Below are 14372 nucleotides of genomic sequence, written 5' to 3'. Positions count from 1 at the left end.
TGAACCCGTCAACTCAGTAGGACTCAGTTTCCATGGTGATTCTTCTTTCTGTGCTGTCTCGAAATGGTTAAGGAGTCCTTAACTTGCCAGCTCCCAGTTTGAAATATAAGGTCAGAACTTCTCCATTGGTAATCATTTCAGTAGGGAAATCACAAGAACATTGCAGAAGACCCCCTTGGTCATGGCTATGACACATTCAGTACAAAGGTTGCCTGGAGTTTCTTTCGCAGCACAGGAGTGCTCTTTCCAAGTGCTGATCAGAGGCTTCAGTTCACACAAAGGCCTTTTGGGAGATTTGCTCTTGCAACATACTTTTGTCACAAGTTTTGTTTGGCAAGGTGTACGCCAGCAGATGTCTGTGACAGCCAAGGTGCAGATTCCATTGACCGAGCTCAGATCCACTGCAAGCTGCTCCTGCCGACTACACAGCTGTGACTATTAAGTTCACCAGAAGTGCAGAAAGTATTTCTTCAGAATAATAAACTTTGTACTCTAGACAAAGAATCCAAATGGTTGAGTGGAGTTGCAACTGCTCACATTTACAATATGTGCAATATAACCATTTCTAGCCTATTCCACATTTTAAGTATCGTTGAAGGAGATTTGCCCAGATTTTCACAAGTCAGTTACACCTTGAACTTTTTACAGCACATTCCATTTGTGAACAATTCTAAAAAGAAATTGCCTCCCTTATGAACTGTAAACTGCAGCTTTTACTATCTACTGTACCTTGTCAGTGTTACCTAGCTATTAACCCCAATCATAATAGTCTGCAGGAGAATAGGCAGTGTGTTTCCTGTAAATTGAAATCATGTATCATTGGACCATTTACTTCAGGCTAAACCACAAACCCTATATATATATATTTAGAACTATAACTCAGAAACAATATGTATACAATGAGGCACAATATATTTTACCAGTAATCTGCTGACTTTCAAACAGTCTAGAGTTCTTTCTGTCTCTTATGGTGTTATGGAATTTAATCCAGGCAAGTGTGAGGTTATGCATTTGGGAGGTAAAATGCAAAGGAAGGTATACAGTAAATGGCAGGACCTTTGGGAACATTGATATATGGAGAGATCTTGGGGCGCAAGTTCATATCTTCCTGAAAGTGGCAACGCAAGCGGATAAGATGATAAAGAAGGCTTAAGGCATGTCTTAATCAGTAAGGGGGTTGAGTCTAAGTTGGCAAGTCCAGTTGCAGCTGTCTAAAGCCTTAGGCCACATTTGGAGTATTCTGAGCAATTCTGGTGGAGCATGTGGAGGCTTTGGAGAAGGTGAAAAAATGATCTTCTGGGATGTTACCTGGATTGGAGTGTATTAGCTATAAGGAAAGGTTGGACCAACTTGGACTGTTTGTGCTGGAGCATTGGAGGCTGAGGGGCAACCTAACAGATATATATATACATATATATAAAATTATGAGTGGCATGGATAGGGTGAATAGTTTTTATTCCCAGGGTGGAAATGTCAAACACGGGGCATAGGTTTAAGGTGAAATGGGGCTGGTGGGTGAGGTCTTTAAAGATGTACAGAGCAAGGCTTTTTTTACACAGAGGGTGGTAGATACCTGGAATGCACTGCTAGCGGAGTTGGTAGAAGTAAATACGGTAGTAACATTTAAGGGGCATTTAGAGACACAGGCAGGGAAGAGAGGGCTATGGATTATATGCAGACAGACGTGATTAGTTTAGAATGGCATCATAGTTAGCACGACACATGGGCCGAAGGGTCTGTTTCTGTGCTAAACTGTTCTGTGTTCATGACAAACTCTCAAAGATACAGTGGGGGCTGGTGGTAATTCTCAATTTGCAGTCCGAGAGGTAAACTCGCATTGTAGGTTGGCTACCCATTATAGAAAACGCTCAATTTTCTTACTGGTGAAATTAATGTCTCTGATCACAATTGGTTACTTGCATAATGTAACCATCTTCATTACTAGAGATGCAATGAACAGCAATGATCAAATGCTGCAAGATGCTTCTCTTTGAAATTGAAGCCAATTGATGCAACCAAAATGTAAATATATATGACCAGCGATGTTTGCATTTCTTGCAATCCTTGCTTAATTTAATTTCCAGTTACCTGAAATCATGTTTTTCACCTGATGTATTGTGCCAGGAGAGATCTGTAAGAAATGGCTTTGTACAAACCACGTTCTCTAACTGCAAACTTTGCAAAGTGTTTTGAGGAGGCCATTTTATTTTCTGATAAAGCATCTCTGAGCCATTTTAGAACTGTTACCAATACTTTTAAAACAACTTGCAAGATGTACACAGTTGATAAAATGGGTGTTACAAAGGCATTTTGTCCAATTAGGCCCACTAGCAGACTGCAGACAAAGACAATGGAGATGTCTGCTACAGAAAATAGGTTTTAGTTGTTATGCTCTGTGTGAATGAACAATAAAGCTTCAAGGTTCTTCATGAGATAGATGCGAGGAACAGGCCTAACCTTCACAGTTCATTGAGACGCATTATATAGATGGCTGGCTTCAATAGAGCTGAAGTCAGTTTAATGCCTTATCTAAAGACTTCTACAGCGCATGCAGTGTTTTCTTGCTATTGGACTGGAAAATTGTCCAAGTCTTTATGCACAAATTGAATGTGAACTTACTCTTTTTAAGCAGCTTGAGAGCATTAGTAACTTTGCCAAAATGACATCAACTATTTAGCAGAAACTTATTTTAAGGTGTTGATATTCTACTTTCAAACTATTCAAGTATTTGATTTAATTAACAGAGAAAGTAGTGATGCAAGATCAAGCGTCTGTATTTACTTGGTGTATTACCTTCTAACAAGACTGACTGGAGTCCTGTGAATGGTTTTTATTAGAAATGTTGATCACCATTGCAGGCGTACTCTTGATTGCAGGTTTGGTTTGGTCAAAGTCAATTTAATCAAAATCTCTCAGTTTATTAATTCTGGTAGAAGGTGAGACCAAAGATATGACGATGGCAACTTCTTGCATTCGCAAGTTTCTCACAGACTCTCGTGGCCATGAGTTGAAGATGTGAATTTAATTTTTGAGGTCAGGGTAGTGGTCTTTTTGAGGGGGAAAAGCTTTAACAGGCGAAGATGCAGTGCTGATATAATCTCCACTCCTAATCCCCACAGAAAGAATACAAGATAATGATTATTTGGTCTTTTCAGAAGTACAGGCACTAAATTACTGAATTGTTCAAGGCTCCAGTGTTTTGATGTGTTGCTTGGTTTTCTGGAGAGATCAAATATTGTATTCAGATTTATTGCCAAGCAAGTTTTTTTTCAAGCAAGTGGGTCTGGAATTATTGCAAAGGTCACCTGAGGTTGCGTGTTATCCCTGAATGTATCATTGAAAGATGTGTGAAGATGTTGCTGGTATTAGCTCATTCTGGGGTGGGTGTGTTTGTGTGAGTTGGAAGATGGTTGAACATGCACTTCATTAACCAGTTTAGTCGAAATGGCCTCTTGATAGTATGGTATACTGTTCCACAATGTGGAGGCAGCCATCTATTTAAGAGTCCTGAAGTAAGTTCTTGCTGTGTTTGTGTTGCTGGTGTGAATAAAGCCATCTGCTATTGAATTTCCACAACACATGCTGGTGACAGGTAGGCTGATCCTCCAATCTCATTTAGAGTCTAAATCTTGCAAACTCAGTGATCTGGAGACTTCCATGTAATAATGTGAGAAAATAGGCGTGAAATTGAAACAACTCTTCTGTAGAAGTCACCAAGCCGTTGTCAGAAGCAGCAAAGGAAATTATTTGGGCAGTGCCTTTGATTACTGCAGTCTGGATATAACATGGTAATCACTGTGGTTAAGGTAGACATGGGGAAGGGGAGTTGTGAGCAAAAGCAATTAACTGCCTTACATGACTAGGGCTTCCTGGTGAATAATAATGTAAAGAAGTCATATCAATTCTTAATCCTTTTAACATTCAAGGGTTTCCTGAAGAGCCTGTTTGTTTCCTGCTGTTTCTGATGATGTCATTTCTGGATCAAGTGTTCAATCTCAGTCTTCTACTTGCGGAATTTACAATTCCATGCAAAGCTAGCGTGAAGTCCCAAAGCGATTTGCAAGATATCTATGATGGGTCTACTCTTCTTGAGTCAAATAATGATGCAGGTGGTGACAGTTGAGTTCAGTATAAAGAAAAGCCTTGAATAAAGAACTTGCCTATTTGTGACCAACTGACCATTGCCAGTTGTTGTGAAAAGCAATCTGATTCACTGCTGTACTTTATGGAAGGAAATCTGCCATCCTTACCTGGTCTGGCCTAAATGTGACTCCAAACCCATAGCAATATGGTTAATTCTTAACTGCCCTCTGGGCAGTTAGGGATGGACGATAAATGCAGACCTAGCCAGCGACACCCATATCCCATGAACAAATAAAGGGTGTTATATATTGTGCGTTTTATTAGTCAGCAAGTTTTCACAAAGTCCTAGAAATTATAAAACTGAAGGAAGAGGCATTTCAGCTCATTGTGCTCATGTTGAAACTGGTTGTTCGAGAATGAATTCATCTTAAAATGGAGGACGGAATACAGCACAATTCTTGTGTTATCTGAGTGTACCATTTCAAACCTTTCTGTACAAAGGCAATGAGTTATGCAGTGTGGTAGGATACTGTGTTCATCTTTCGAAGATGGACTTCAGCTGACCTGGATGAAGTCAATATAAGGCAATTCTTTTTCTGACATCCATGCTGCAATTTGGTACTTGATTCGTAAGTATAGCCACTTTAAGAAGCAGAAGGCAACAGAATATTGCATTCAGATTTAAGGCAGGTTAAAGGGAGCTTTAGATTGCACATAACTGTGACATGAGATGGGGTGGCACGGTGGCTCTGTGGTTAGCACTACTGCCTCACCATGCTAGAGACTCGGGTTTGATTCCACTCTCTGGTGACAATGTGTGGAGTTTATATGTTCTCCCCATGTTTGCTTGGGTTCCCTCCCACAGGGTTGGGTGGATTCGCCATGCAAAATCACCCATGGTATCCAGAGAAGTGCAGGCAAGGTAGACTAGCCATGGCAAATGAAAGGTTACAGGGATAGAGTAGGCGGTGGGTCTGGGGAATGGCCTGCTTCCAGACTGTAGGGATTCTATATTCTATGCGAGTGTTGACCTTAAGACTAAATTTTAAAGTGCAAGTCATAGAGTCATAGAGATGTACAGCATGGAAACAGACTTTTGGTCTAACCCGCCCATGCCGACCAGTTATCCCGACCCAATCTACTCCCATCTGCCAGCACCCGGCCCATATCCCTCCAAACCCTTCCTATTCATATAATCAACCAGATACCTTTTAAATGTTGCAATTGTACAAGCCTCCACCACATCCTCTGGCAGCTCATTCCATACACATACCACCATCTGCGTGAAAAAAAGTTGTCCCTTAGGTCCATTTTATATCTTTCCCCTATCACCCAAAACCTATGCCCTCTAGTTCTGGACTCCCCGATCCCAGGGAAAAGACTTTGTCTATTTACCCTATCCATGCTCCTCATGATTTTATATACCTCTATAAGGTCACCCCTCAGTCTCTGACGCTGCAGGGGAAACAGTCCCAGCCTATTCAACCTCTCCCTATAGCTCAAATCCTCCAACCCTGGCAACATGCTTGTAAAGCTTTTCTGAACCCTTTCAAGTTTCACAATATCCTTCCGATAGGAGGAAGACCAGAATTGCATGCAATATTCCGACAGTGGCCTAACCAATGTCCTGTATGGCTGCAACATGACCTCCTGACTCCTGTACTCAATACTTAGACCAATAAAGGAAAGCATACCAAACGCCGCCTTCACTATCCTATCTACCTGCGACTCCACTTTCAAAGAGCTATGAACCTGCACTCCAAGGTCTCTTTGTTCAGCAACACTCCCTAGGTCCTTAGCATTAAGTGTATAAGTCCTGCTAAGATTTGCCTTCCCAAAATGCAATACCTCACATTTATCTGAATTAAACTCCATCTGCCACTTCTCAGCCCATTGGCCCATCTGATCAAGATCCCATTGTAATCTGAGGTAACCTTCGCTGTCCACTACACCTCCAATTTTGGTGTCATCAGCAAATTTACTTACTAACAAAGCTCTTATGCTCACATCCAAATCAGTTATATAAATAATGAAATGTAGTGGACCCAGCACCGATCCTTGTGGCACTCCACTGGTCACAGGCCTCCAGTCTGAAAAACAACTCTCCACCGCCACCCTGTATCCTACCTTTGAGCCAGTTCTGTATCCAAATGGCTAGTTCTCCCTGTATTCCATAAGATCTAACCTTGCTAACCATTCTCCCATGGGGAACCTTGTCAAACGCCTTACTGAAGTCCATATAGATCACATCTACCACTCTGCCCTTATCAATCCTCTTTGTTACTTCTTCAAAAAATGCAATCAAGTTTGTGAGACATGATTTCCCACACACAAAGCATTGTTGACTATCCCTAATCAGTCCTTACCTTTCCAAATACATGCTCATCCTGTCCCTCAGGATTCCCTCCAACAGCTTGCCCACCACTGATGTCAGGCTCACTGGTCTATCGTTCCCTGGCTTGTGTTTACCAGCCTTCTTAAATAGTGGCCTGTTCTACAGCCAAGCTACTCTTGGTGGTGGACATTGAGCAAGGACATTTTAAATGACGTAGTATAACACCAAATGAAAATTTCAATTGGCTGAGTTTATATAGGTGCATTCAACACTTCTTGTGGGAAGTGGGTTACACATAAGTTTATTGGAATTCTGGAGTTAAAAACCCCCTGCTCCCCACCCCCACCCGGACCACTCTACACATCTATATGTGAATTTTGCTAAGTATAATTTCCACCTTCTGTACTTTCCGCTCTCAGGGAAACAAAATCTTTTCATATTTCGCATTGCACTGCAATAATATAGAGACTTGTTCTTTCCATTTTCATATTGGGAAAAAATAGTTTATGTATTTGACAACTCTGAGTCTCCAAGTTAAGAATAATTAGAGGAAGGAAACCGTAAAGCTCTGACTGTTGAAGGCACAGAGATAACTTTGCTCCCGAGGGTGGTGGAAGTATCAAACTAGCTCTGCAAATTGTCAATGGGATTGGCAGCAAATGCAGGAATAACTCAAATGCTGTGTTCCAGGAGGGAGCTCTCTGGATCCCAGCATCTCCCTCCAGGACAAACCCTGATTTTCAAAGGGGCAGGCACCAACTGACCATAGATGTTGAACCTCTTTAAGAAGTTTGTTTATAGCCTGGTAGGGTGGAAATTTAATTTTAAATGTGAATTCGGTGAACAGTTCAGATATGTGTTAATGGGCAATTTTTAGGCACAAAGTGAACAGGGTTAAAATGTCTCTTCCCTCAGTGTTCTAACATGCACTGAGCCCTGTTCATCCATCCCTTTTGTGCTTGCTTCCTTCCATGTCTTCCAGTCTGTTCATGTATTGACTTTAAAATCTCATTCTTTATGTTCAAATCCCTCAAGTCCTCAGCCTTTCCTATCCGTCTCGGCAAGATATTTGTGTTCCTCTCATTCTGGCTACTCTCATCCTGATGTTCATTCCTATGCCAATTTATCAACTCCTTGGCCATTTGGCTCTGGAATTTCTTCCCTCTGCCACTCTAAAACAAACCTGACAACATCCCTTCTGACCAATTTTGGGCCAACTGATGCTTCCTTATGTGGTTTGATTTCACATTTTGTTGGATAAAAGTCCCTTAGGTTGCCCTGAAACATTTGATTAAGCAGAATGCAAGGTGTCATTAGTGTTCAGTTGGATGTGATAGATCCCTGTGGTTCTGTTATTTTAAAAAATGTGCTCTCCCAATGTACGGTCTTCCCTCAACCTGCATTACCAGATTAAAATAAAATGTTAAGACTATAGACCTTCTGTGTTATTTATGGTTCTTTGTGTGCTGTACAATCGTTTAGGGTATGCACAGAACCTATTCAATATTAAATCCCTCCCTGTAGAGCATTTTGCCCCTTTGTTCATAGATTAATATTGACGCTGTTGCCCCTCTAGGGTGTCGACTGATGTTGTGGACTGAGAGGCACTCAAAATTTTATCTAGTACAACTTAGCCTTTAATATTACTCAAGTCACTTAAAATATACAGGTGTTCAGATTAGATACTCTGCAGTATGGAAACAGGCCCTTTGGCCCAATAAGTCCAAACTGACCCTCCAAAGAGCAACCCACCCAGGCCCATTCCCCAAATTCACCCCTGACTATGGGCAGTTTGGCATGACCAATTTGTGTAACCTGCACATCTTTGGATTGTGGGAGGAAACCCATGCAGTCATGGAGAATGTGCAAACTCCACACAGCCAGTTACCCAGGACAGGAATTAAACCTGGCTCCGTGAGGCAGCAGTGCTAACTACCGTGCCACCATTCAGTTAGTTTGATTAAAACTTAGGATTTAACACACTATTCTAGCTTGACACACATTACACTATCTCACAAAACTCATGGCTTGGATTTAGATATTATCCTTGCAAGATAAACTGGCCAGATTCATTCCGGCAGGTTCTGTGATGGTTGTTTGCAGGTTGTCGCTACTGATGTCCCTGATGTTCCTTTTGTATGTCTTTTCCAATCATCCAGAATGTTCAATTACCCTTCCCTGCCCAAGACCCTCATGACTCCCAGACCATCCATCCAGCTGTCAGATAAGCAGGACGTATTTGTTCCCCTATCTGTCCTTAACTTTGTAACCTTTGCAACCGCAGAAGTCGAGTGCCCTTTAGCCACGTGTTTGCTCAGTCAGCAGTTTGCTTCTGCTTCATTTTTCCACAGTAGACTGACATGTATGTGAGGTTGTCTTCCTTTTACAACATGCTTTGCACAGATTCAACTGTTAGCGATTCAGTTGCATCAGTAAAATCTGTTTAATTGTAATATATAAGCCCACACCAAGATAGACACTCTGATGACTTGGTGCTGGAAGAGCACAGCAATTCAGGCAGCATCCGACAAGCAGCAAAATCAACGTTTCGGGCAAAAGCCCGGGCTGAATTGCTGTGCTCTTCCAGCACCACTGATCCAGAATCTGGTTTCCAGCATCTGCAGTCATTGTTTTTACCACTCTGATGACTTGATCAATAACGTAATGCAGAAGGAACTCTGCAAGCTGAAGAGCAAATTCTATTTGTGTCTTGAGCTGAAGGAGGAACAGTGATATGTCAGTGTTTATTGACATGAAGACTTTCTGAACAGATGTTAAGTGTTGCGTTAGATACATATTAGATGTACCTATTAGTAATTGAAAGGGACCTTGTCCTGATTTAGTTCATGGTTTGTTATGCTGTAAATTAATTACGCAGTTTTGGCTTCTTCTGATATAGTTAGCAATGAACACGCATTTCTAGTCAAGTGCCATTTCTTAGAATGCCTAACACAAAACAATTGCAGAAGATACTCCCAAGTCACAACTCCATCATTATTACTGAATAAAAGAATATGACTGTATGACCATTGTTGATAACATACTGAAAGACTATTATTTTAAAGAATCTTGAAGGACTCACTGCAAACAGGTCCCTCCCATAAGAAACACACGCCATCAAAAGTCTTCTGCATAGCCATGTTTTTACATTTCAGGGGGAAGGCAGGTGACTAATGATCACAATGCCTAGACATAAACAGAAACTGACTGTAATGGTAATTGATCTGACTGTTCACCCAGAACTGTAATTAGCACTGAGCGTTAAATGGAGTGTGTCTTTTGTGTTCAGAGTATTCTATCTTAGCTCCAGTCATTTTAAAAGAACTAATAACAATACACATGAATGTCACAATTAATAAAGACTTGACCTTTGAAACTGAGTAAGTTCAACAACACCAGACCGCTCCTGTAAATTCCACATGCCAACAATACATCAGTATTAGTTTTGAAGTAGATTGCATTTATTGTTAATTTTCTCCATCATTTCCAAATGTGTAAGCAATTTCTAAATTAAACATTTCAACATTAAGGAATATACCACTTAACAATAGGTAAATGTCAGTTGCAAATGAAATATTTTTGTATTAAACTACATAAATCTACACGATACAAAAATATTCTTTTATTTACCTAAATATTTCATTTGTGAAATTCAAAGACAAATTTGCATTAGTATGTCAATTCTCTGGGTCAAAATAAATAGGAAACAACAATAGCACATTTTCATCTAAAATGATGCCAGTTTCTTCTGGGGAGAAGTGGTACTTCAAAACAAAGTTAGAAGTTACAAGTGATAACAAAGTCTTGACAAGCATAGTTTTAGAGAAAAATAATAAATCAGACATCTGTTCCCTAACACATTTTATTGCCTCACAAATTGGTAATGCCAGCACCATCCCCTTTCAATTTGTTTTCATAAGTACTATCTCCTTGGGATAGGAGATGGTGGGCCAATCCAGAACACTGTCATAGAATTTCAGAGATTTTTCATGTTCCATTAGCTTTTCCAGAAGAACTCCTTTAACACATTGGTCGTCTTCCTGTTGAAGGTCTTTGTATCTGCACAACAAGCCAGAAGATGTCACTTATAGGCTTTAATAACGTGTTCTTGTGCCACTTAGCGTTATAGAAGAATCATGCTTTAGAAACAGCGTTGAAAGTGTTGGCGCTGTAACTGAGTTATAGCCAATGCATGTTTTAAAAGGTTGTGCTTTAGAAACAGCGTCTGTAATTCGACATTCGCGTTACAGCGAACTTGTGTTGACGAAATGCGTATTATAACAGAACAACCTTTTCTGTGATAACCCAAATGGGAACATAGATTTTACTCTCAATATAAAATACCTGTGAGAGATTCGCCATAATCCCAGAATATTCAGAAGCATGAACGCAGCCAGAAGGAAAAAGAATGTGTCCAAATTCCCAACGTTCAGATTATTTGGAAACCAATTGCCTGTTGAGGATACACAAAAGGGAAACAGCAAAAGTAATGAACTGACTTAATGGATCTAGCCCCAATCCGAATGATTCACACTTATACCTATGTATCACACATTCCAGGAATATCATCATTAAAGCTCTGCTTGATAAAACCTGCCTGACTCTAGTTATTTTTCTGCATAATTTTGAATCAGAAGACATCTCCAGCCAAGAACAGTTGAAACAATTAACGAAAAAAATGTACGATCTGGTAGAAACCTTTTAATAATGAAAATACCATTGGCAAAACAGTTCCTTTATCCAATTATTCATATTAAGCAAATGCTGCGTAGAATGTGGGGAATGAATCAATGTCTAAACAAATGTTCTTTTTAATGAATGTTCCCATTAACAAGATGCTCATTAACTCAATGCATGGTACTTAAACTGACATTGCCTCCGAAAAATGGAATTGCCCATTTAAAAAATAGAATTTTTAAAAAAGTATATATGCATATTCATCTTTTAACTCAGTATTTTGGCTGATTTGAATTGCTTTTTTGTTGAAACTGTTGCATTAATAACGATATTTCTTTAAACGCAGCTGTTGGGGTGAGGAACGAGGTAAGATTTGAATGAATGCTTTTATTGCCAGACTGGTTAGCACTGTTAGATCACACGGAATAGAGGGAGAACTAGCTATATGGATACAGAACTGGCTTGACAGTAGAAGACAAGGTGATGGTGGAGGGTTGCTTTTCAGGTTGGAGGCCTGTGACCACAAGCCACAGGAATCAGTGCTGGGACTGACTTTCATCACTTACATATATGATTAGGTGTGAACATAGGAGATATGGTTAAATAGAAACAGAGAAGATAGGAGTTGGAGGAGGCCATTTGGCTCTTCAAGCCTGCTCCGTCATTCATCATGATCATAGCTGTTCATTCACCTCCCTCCCCTTCCTGGACCTCTCCATCTCCATTAATGACGACTGGCTTGACACTGACATTTTTTACAAACCCACCGACTCCCACAGCTACCTGGATTACACCTCTTCCCACCCTACCTCCTGCAAAAATGCCATCGCGTATTCCCAATTCCTCTGTCTCCGCCGTATCTGCTCCCAGAAGGACCAGTTCCACCATAGAACACACCAGATGGCCTCCTTCTTTAGAGATCACAATTTCCCTTTTCACGTGGTTGAAGATGCCCTCCAACGCATCTCATCCACATCCCGCACCTCCGTGCGCCAACACCTCCTCCCTCACCTCCATCCAAGGCCGTAAAGGAGCCTTCCACATCCATCAAAGTTTTACCTGCACATCCACCAATATCATTTATTGTATCCGTTGCTCCCGATGCGGTCTCCTTTACATTGGGGAGACTGGAAGCTTCCTAGCAGAGCGCTTTAGGGAACATCACCAGTACACCCGCACCAATCATCCCACCACCCCATGGCCCAACATTTCAACTCCCCCTCCCACTCTGCCGAGGACATGCAGGTCCTGGGCCTCCTCCATCACTGCTCCCTCACCACCCGACCGCCTGGAGGAAGAACGCCTCATCTTCCGCCTCAGAATACTTTAACCCCAGGGCATCAATGTGGACTTCACCAGTTTCCTCATTTCCCCTCCCCCCACCTTACCTCAGTTCCAACCTTCCAGCTCAGCACTGATCTCATGACTTGTCCTACCTGCCAATCTCCCTTCCCACCTATCTGCTTCCTGCTTCCATTCCTGATGAAGGGCTTTTGCCCAAAGCGTTGATTTTCCTGCTCCTCGAATGCTGCCTGACCTGCTGTGCTTTTCCAGCACCACTCTGATCTAAACCCCCATTCAACTCAATAGCCTAATCCAGTTTTCTCCCCATAACCTTTGATCTCATTCGCCTCAAGTGCTATAACTAGCCACCTCTTGAATACATTCAATGTTTTGGCATCATCTACTTCCAGTGGTAATGAATTTCTGAGGCTCACCATTCTTTGGTTGAAGAAATATCTCCTCAGCTCTAACCTAAATGGTCCACCTTGAATCCTCAGACCGTGACCCCTGGTTCTGGTCATACAGGCCATTGGGAACATCCTCCCTGCGTCTACACTATCTAGTCCTGTTAAAATTTTATAAGTTTTTATGAGATTCCCCTCATTCGTCTGAACTCCAGTAAAAACAATCCTAACCCAGTCAATCTCTCCTCATACGTCAGTCCCACCATCCCCTGGTGGGAGTCAACCTGGTAAACCTTTGCTGCATTCCTTCGAGAGCAAGAGCATCCTTCCTCACAAAAAGAGACCAAAACTGCACATAATATACCAGGTGTGGCCTCACCAAGGCCTTGTATAACTGCAACAACTCATCCCTGCACCTTTACTCGAAAGTGAAGGGATGAAGATCAACAGACCATTAGTAAATTTGCAGATGATACCAAAATTGGAGTTGCAGTGGACAGCAAAGAAAGTTACCTCAGAGTACAATGGAATCTTGATCAGATGGGCAAATGGGCTGAGAAGTGGCAGATGGAGTTTAATTCAGATAACTGTGAGGTGCTGCATTTTGGGAAAGCAAATCCTAGCAGGACTTATACACTTAATGGTAAGGTCTTAGGGAGAGTTGCTGAACAAAGAGACGTAGGAGTGCAGGTTCATAGCTCCTTGAAAGTGGAGTCACAGGTAGATAGGATAGTGAAGAAAGCATTTGGTATGCTTTCCTTTATTGGTTAGAGTATTGAGTACTTGAGTTGGGAAGTTATGTTACTGCTGTACAGGGCATTGGTTAGGCTACTTTTGGAATTCTGAGTGCAATTCTGGCCTCCCTGCTATAGGAAGGATGTAGTGAAAGTTGAAATGGTTCAGAAAAGATTTACAAGGATGTTGCCTGGCTGGAGATTTGAGCTATAGGGAGAGGCGGAATAGGCTGGGATTGATTTCCCTAGAGCATCAGAAGCTGAGGGGTGACCTGAAAGAGGTTTATAAAATCATGAGGGACATGGATAGGATAAATAGACAAGATATTTCCCTGGGGTGAGGGAGTTCAAACCTAGAGTGCATAGGTTTAAGTTGAGAGGGGAAAAATTTAAAAGGGACCTAAAGGGCAACTTTTTCACACTGAGGGTGGTTCATGTATGGAATGAGCTGCCAGAGGAAGTAGTGGAGGCTGGTACAATCACAACATTTAAAAGGCATCTGAATGGGTATATGAATAGGAAGGGTTTGGAGGGTATGGGCCAAATGCTGGCAAATGGTACGAGAGTAGGTTAGAACATCTGGTCGGCAAGAATAAGTCAAATCGAAGGGTCTGTTTCCGTGCTGTACATCTCTATGACTCGATGACTCCAACAATTTCCTCACCACAGATGAACTAGGCTCACTCTCCAACCACCCCCACACTGAGCTCACTCTCCAACCGCCCCCCACCCCGCACTGGGCTCACTCTCCATCGCCCCCCTGCACTGGGCTCACTCTCCATCCCCCCCTGCACTGGGCTCATTCTCCATTGCCCCTGCACTGGGCTCACTCTCCGTCCCCCCCTGCACTGGGCT

General features: G+C 41.8%; 1 protein-coding gene across 3 annotated transcripts in view; it reads right to left on the bottom strand.

The window, feature by feature from the left end:
• Positions 1-9885: 9885 nt before the first annotated feature.
• slc15a5 (solute carrier family 15 member 5) overlaps positions 9886-14372 on the bottom strand; it is a 30491-nt gene continuing 26004 nt past the window's right edge. For all 3 annotated transcript variants that reach the window (XM_043713524.1, XM_043713522.1, XM_043713523.1), the window contains exons 8-9: positions 10763-10871; positions 9886-10477 (exon numbers count right to left, since the gene is read on the bottom strand). In XM_043713524.1, coding sequence (XP_043569459.1) covers positions 10321-10477; positions 10763-10871 — 266 coding nt within the window. In that variant the 3' untranslated portion in view covers positions 9886-10320. The remainder of the gene's footprint in view (positions 10478-10762; positions 10872-14372) is intronic.

The sequence above is a fragment of the Chiloscyllium plagiosum genome, chromosome 23 (genome assembly GCF_004010195.1).
Source record: "Chiloscyllium plagiosum isolate BGI_BamShark_2017 chromosome 23, ASM401019v2, whole genome shotgun sequence".
Lineage (NCBI taxonomy): Eukaryota > Metazoa > Chordata > Chondrichthyes > Orectolobiformes > Hemiscylliidae > Chiloscyllium > Chiloscyllium plagiosum.
Note: the sequence above shows the minus strand (reverse complement) of the source record. Positions and strands in the feature narration are given on the sequence as shown.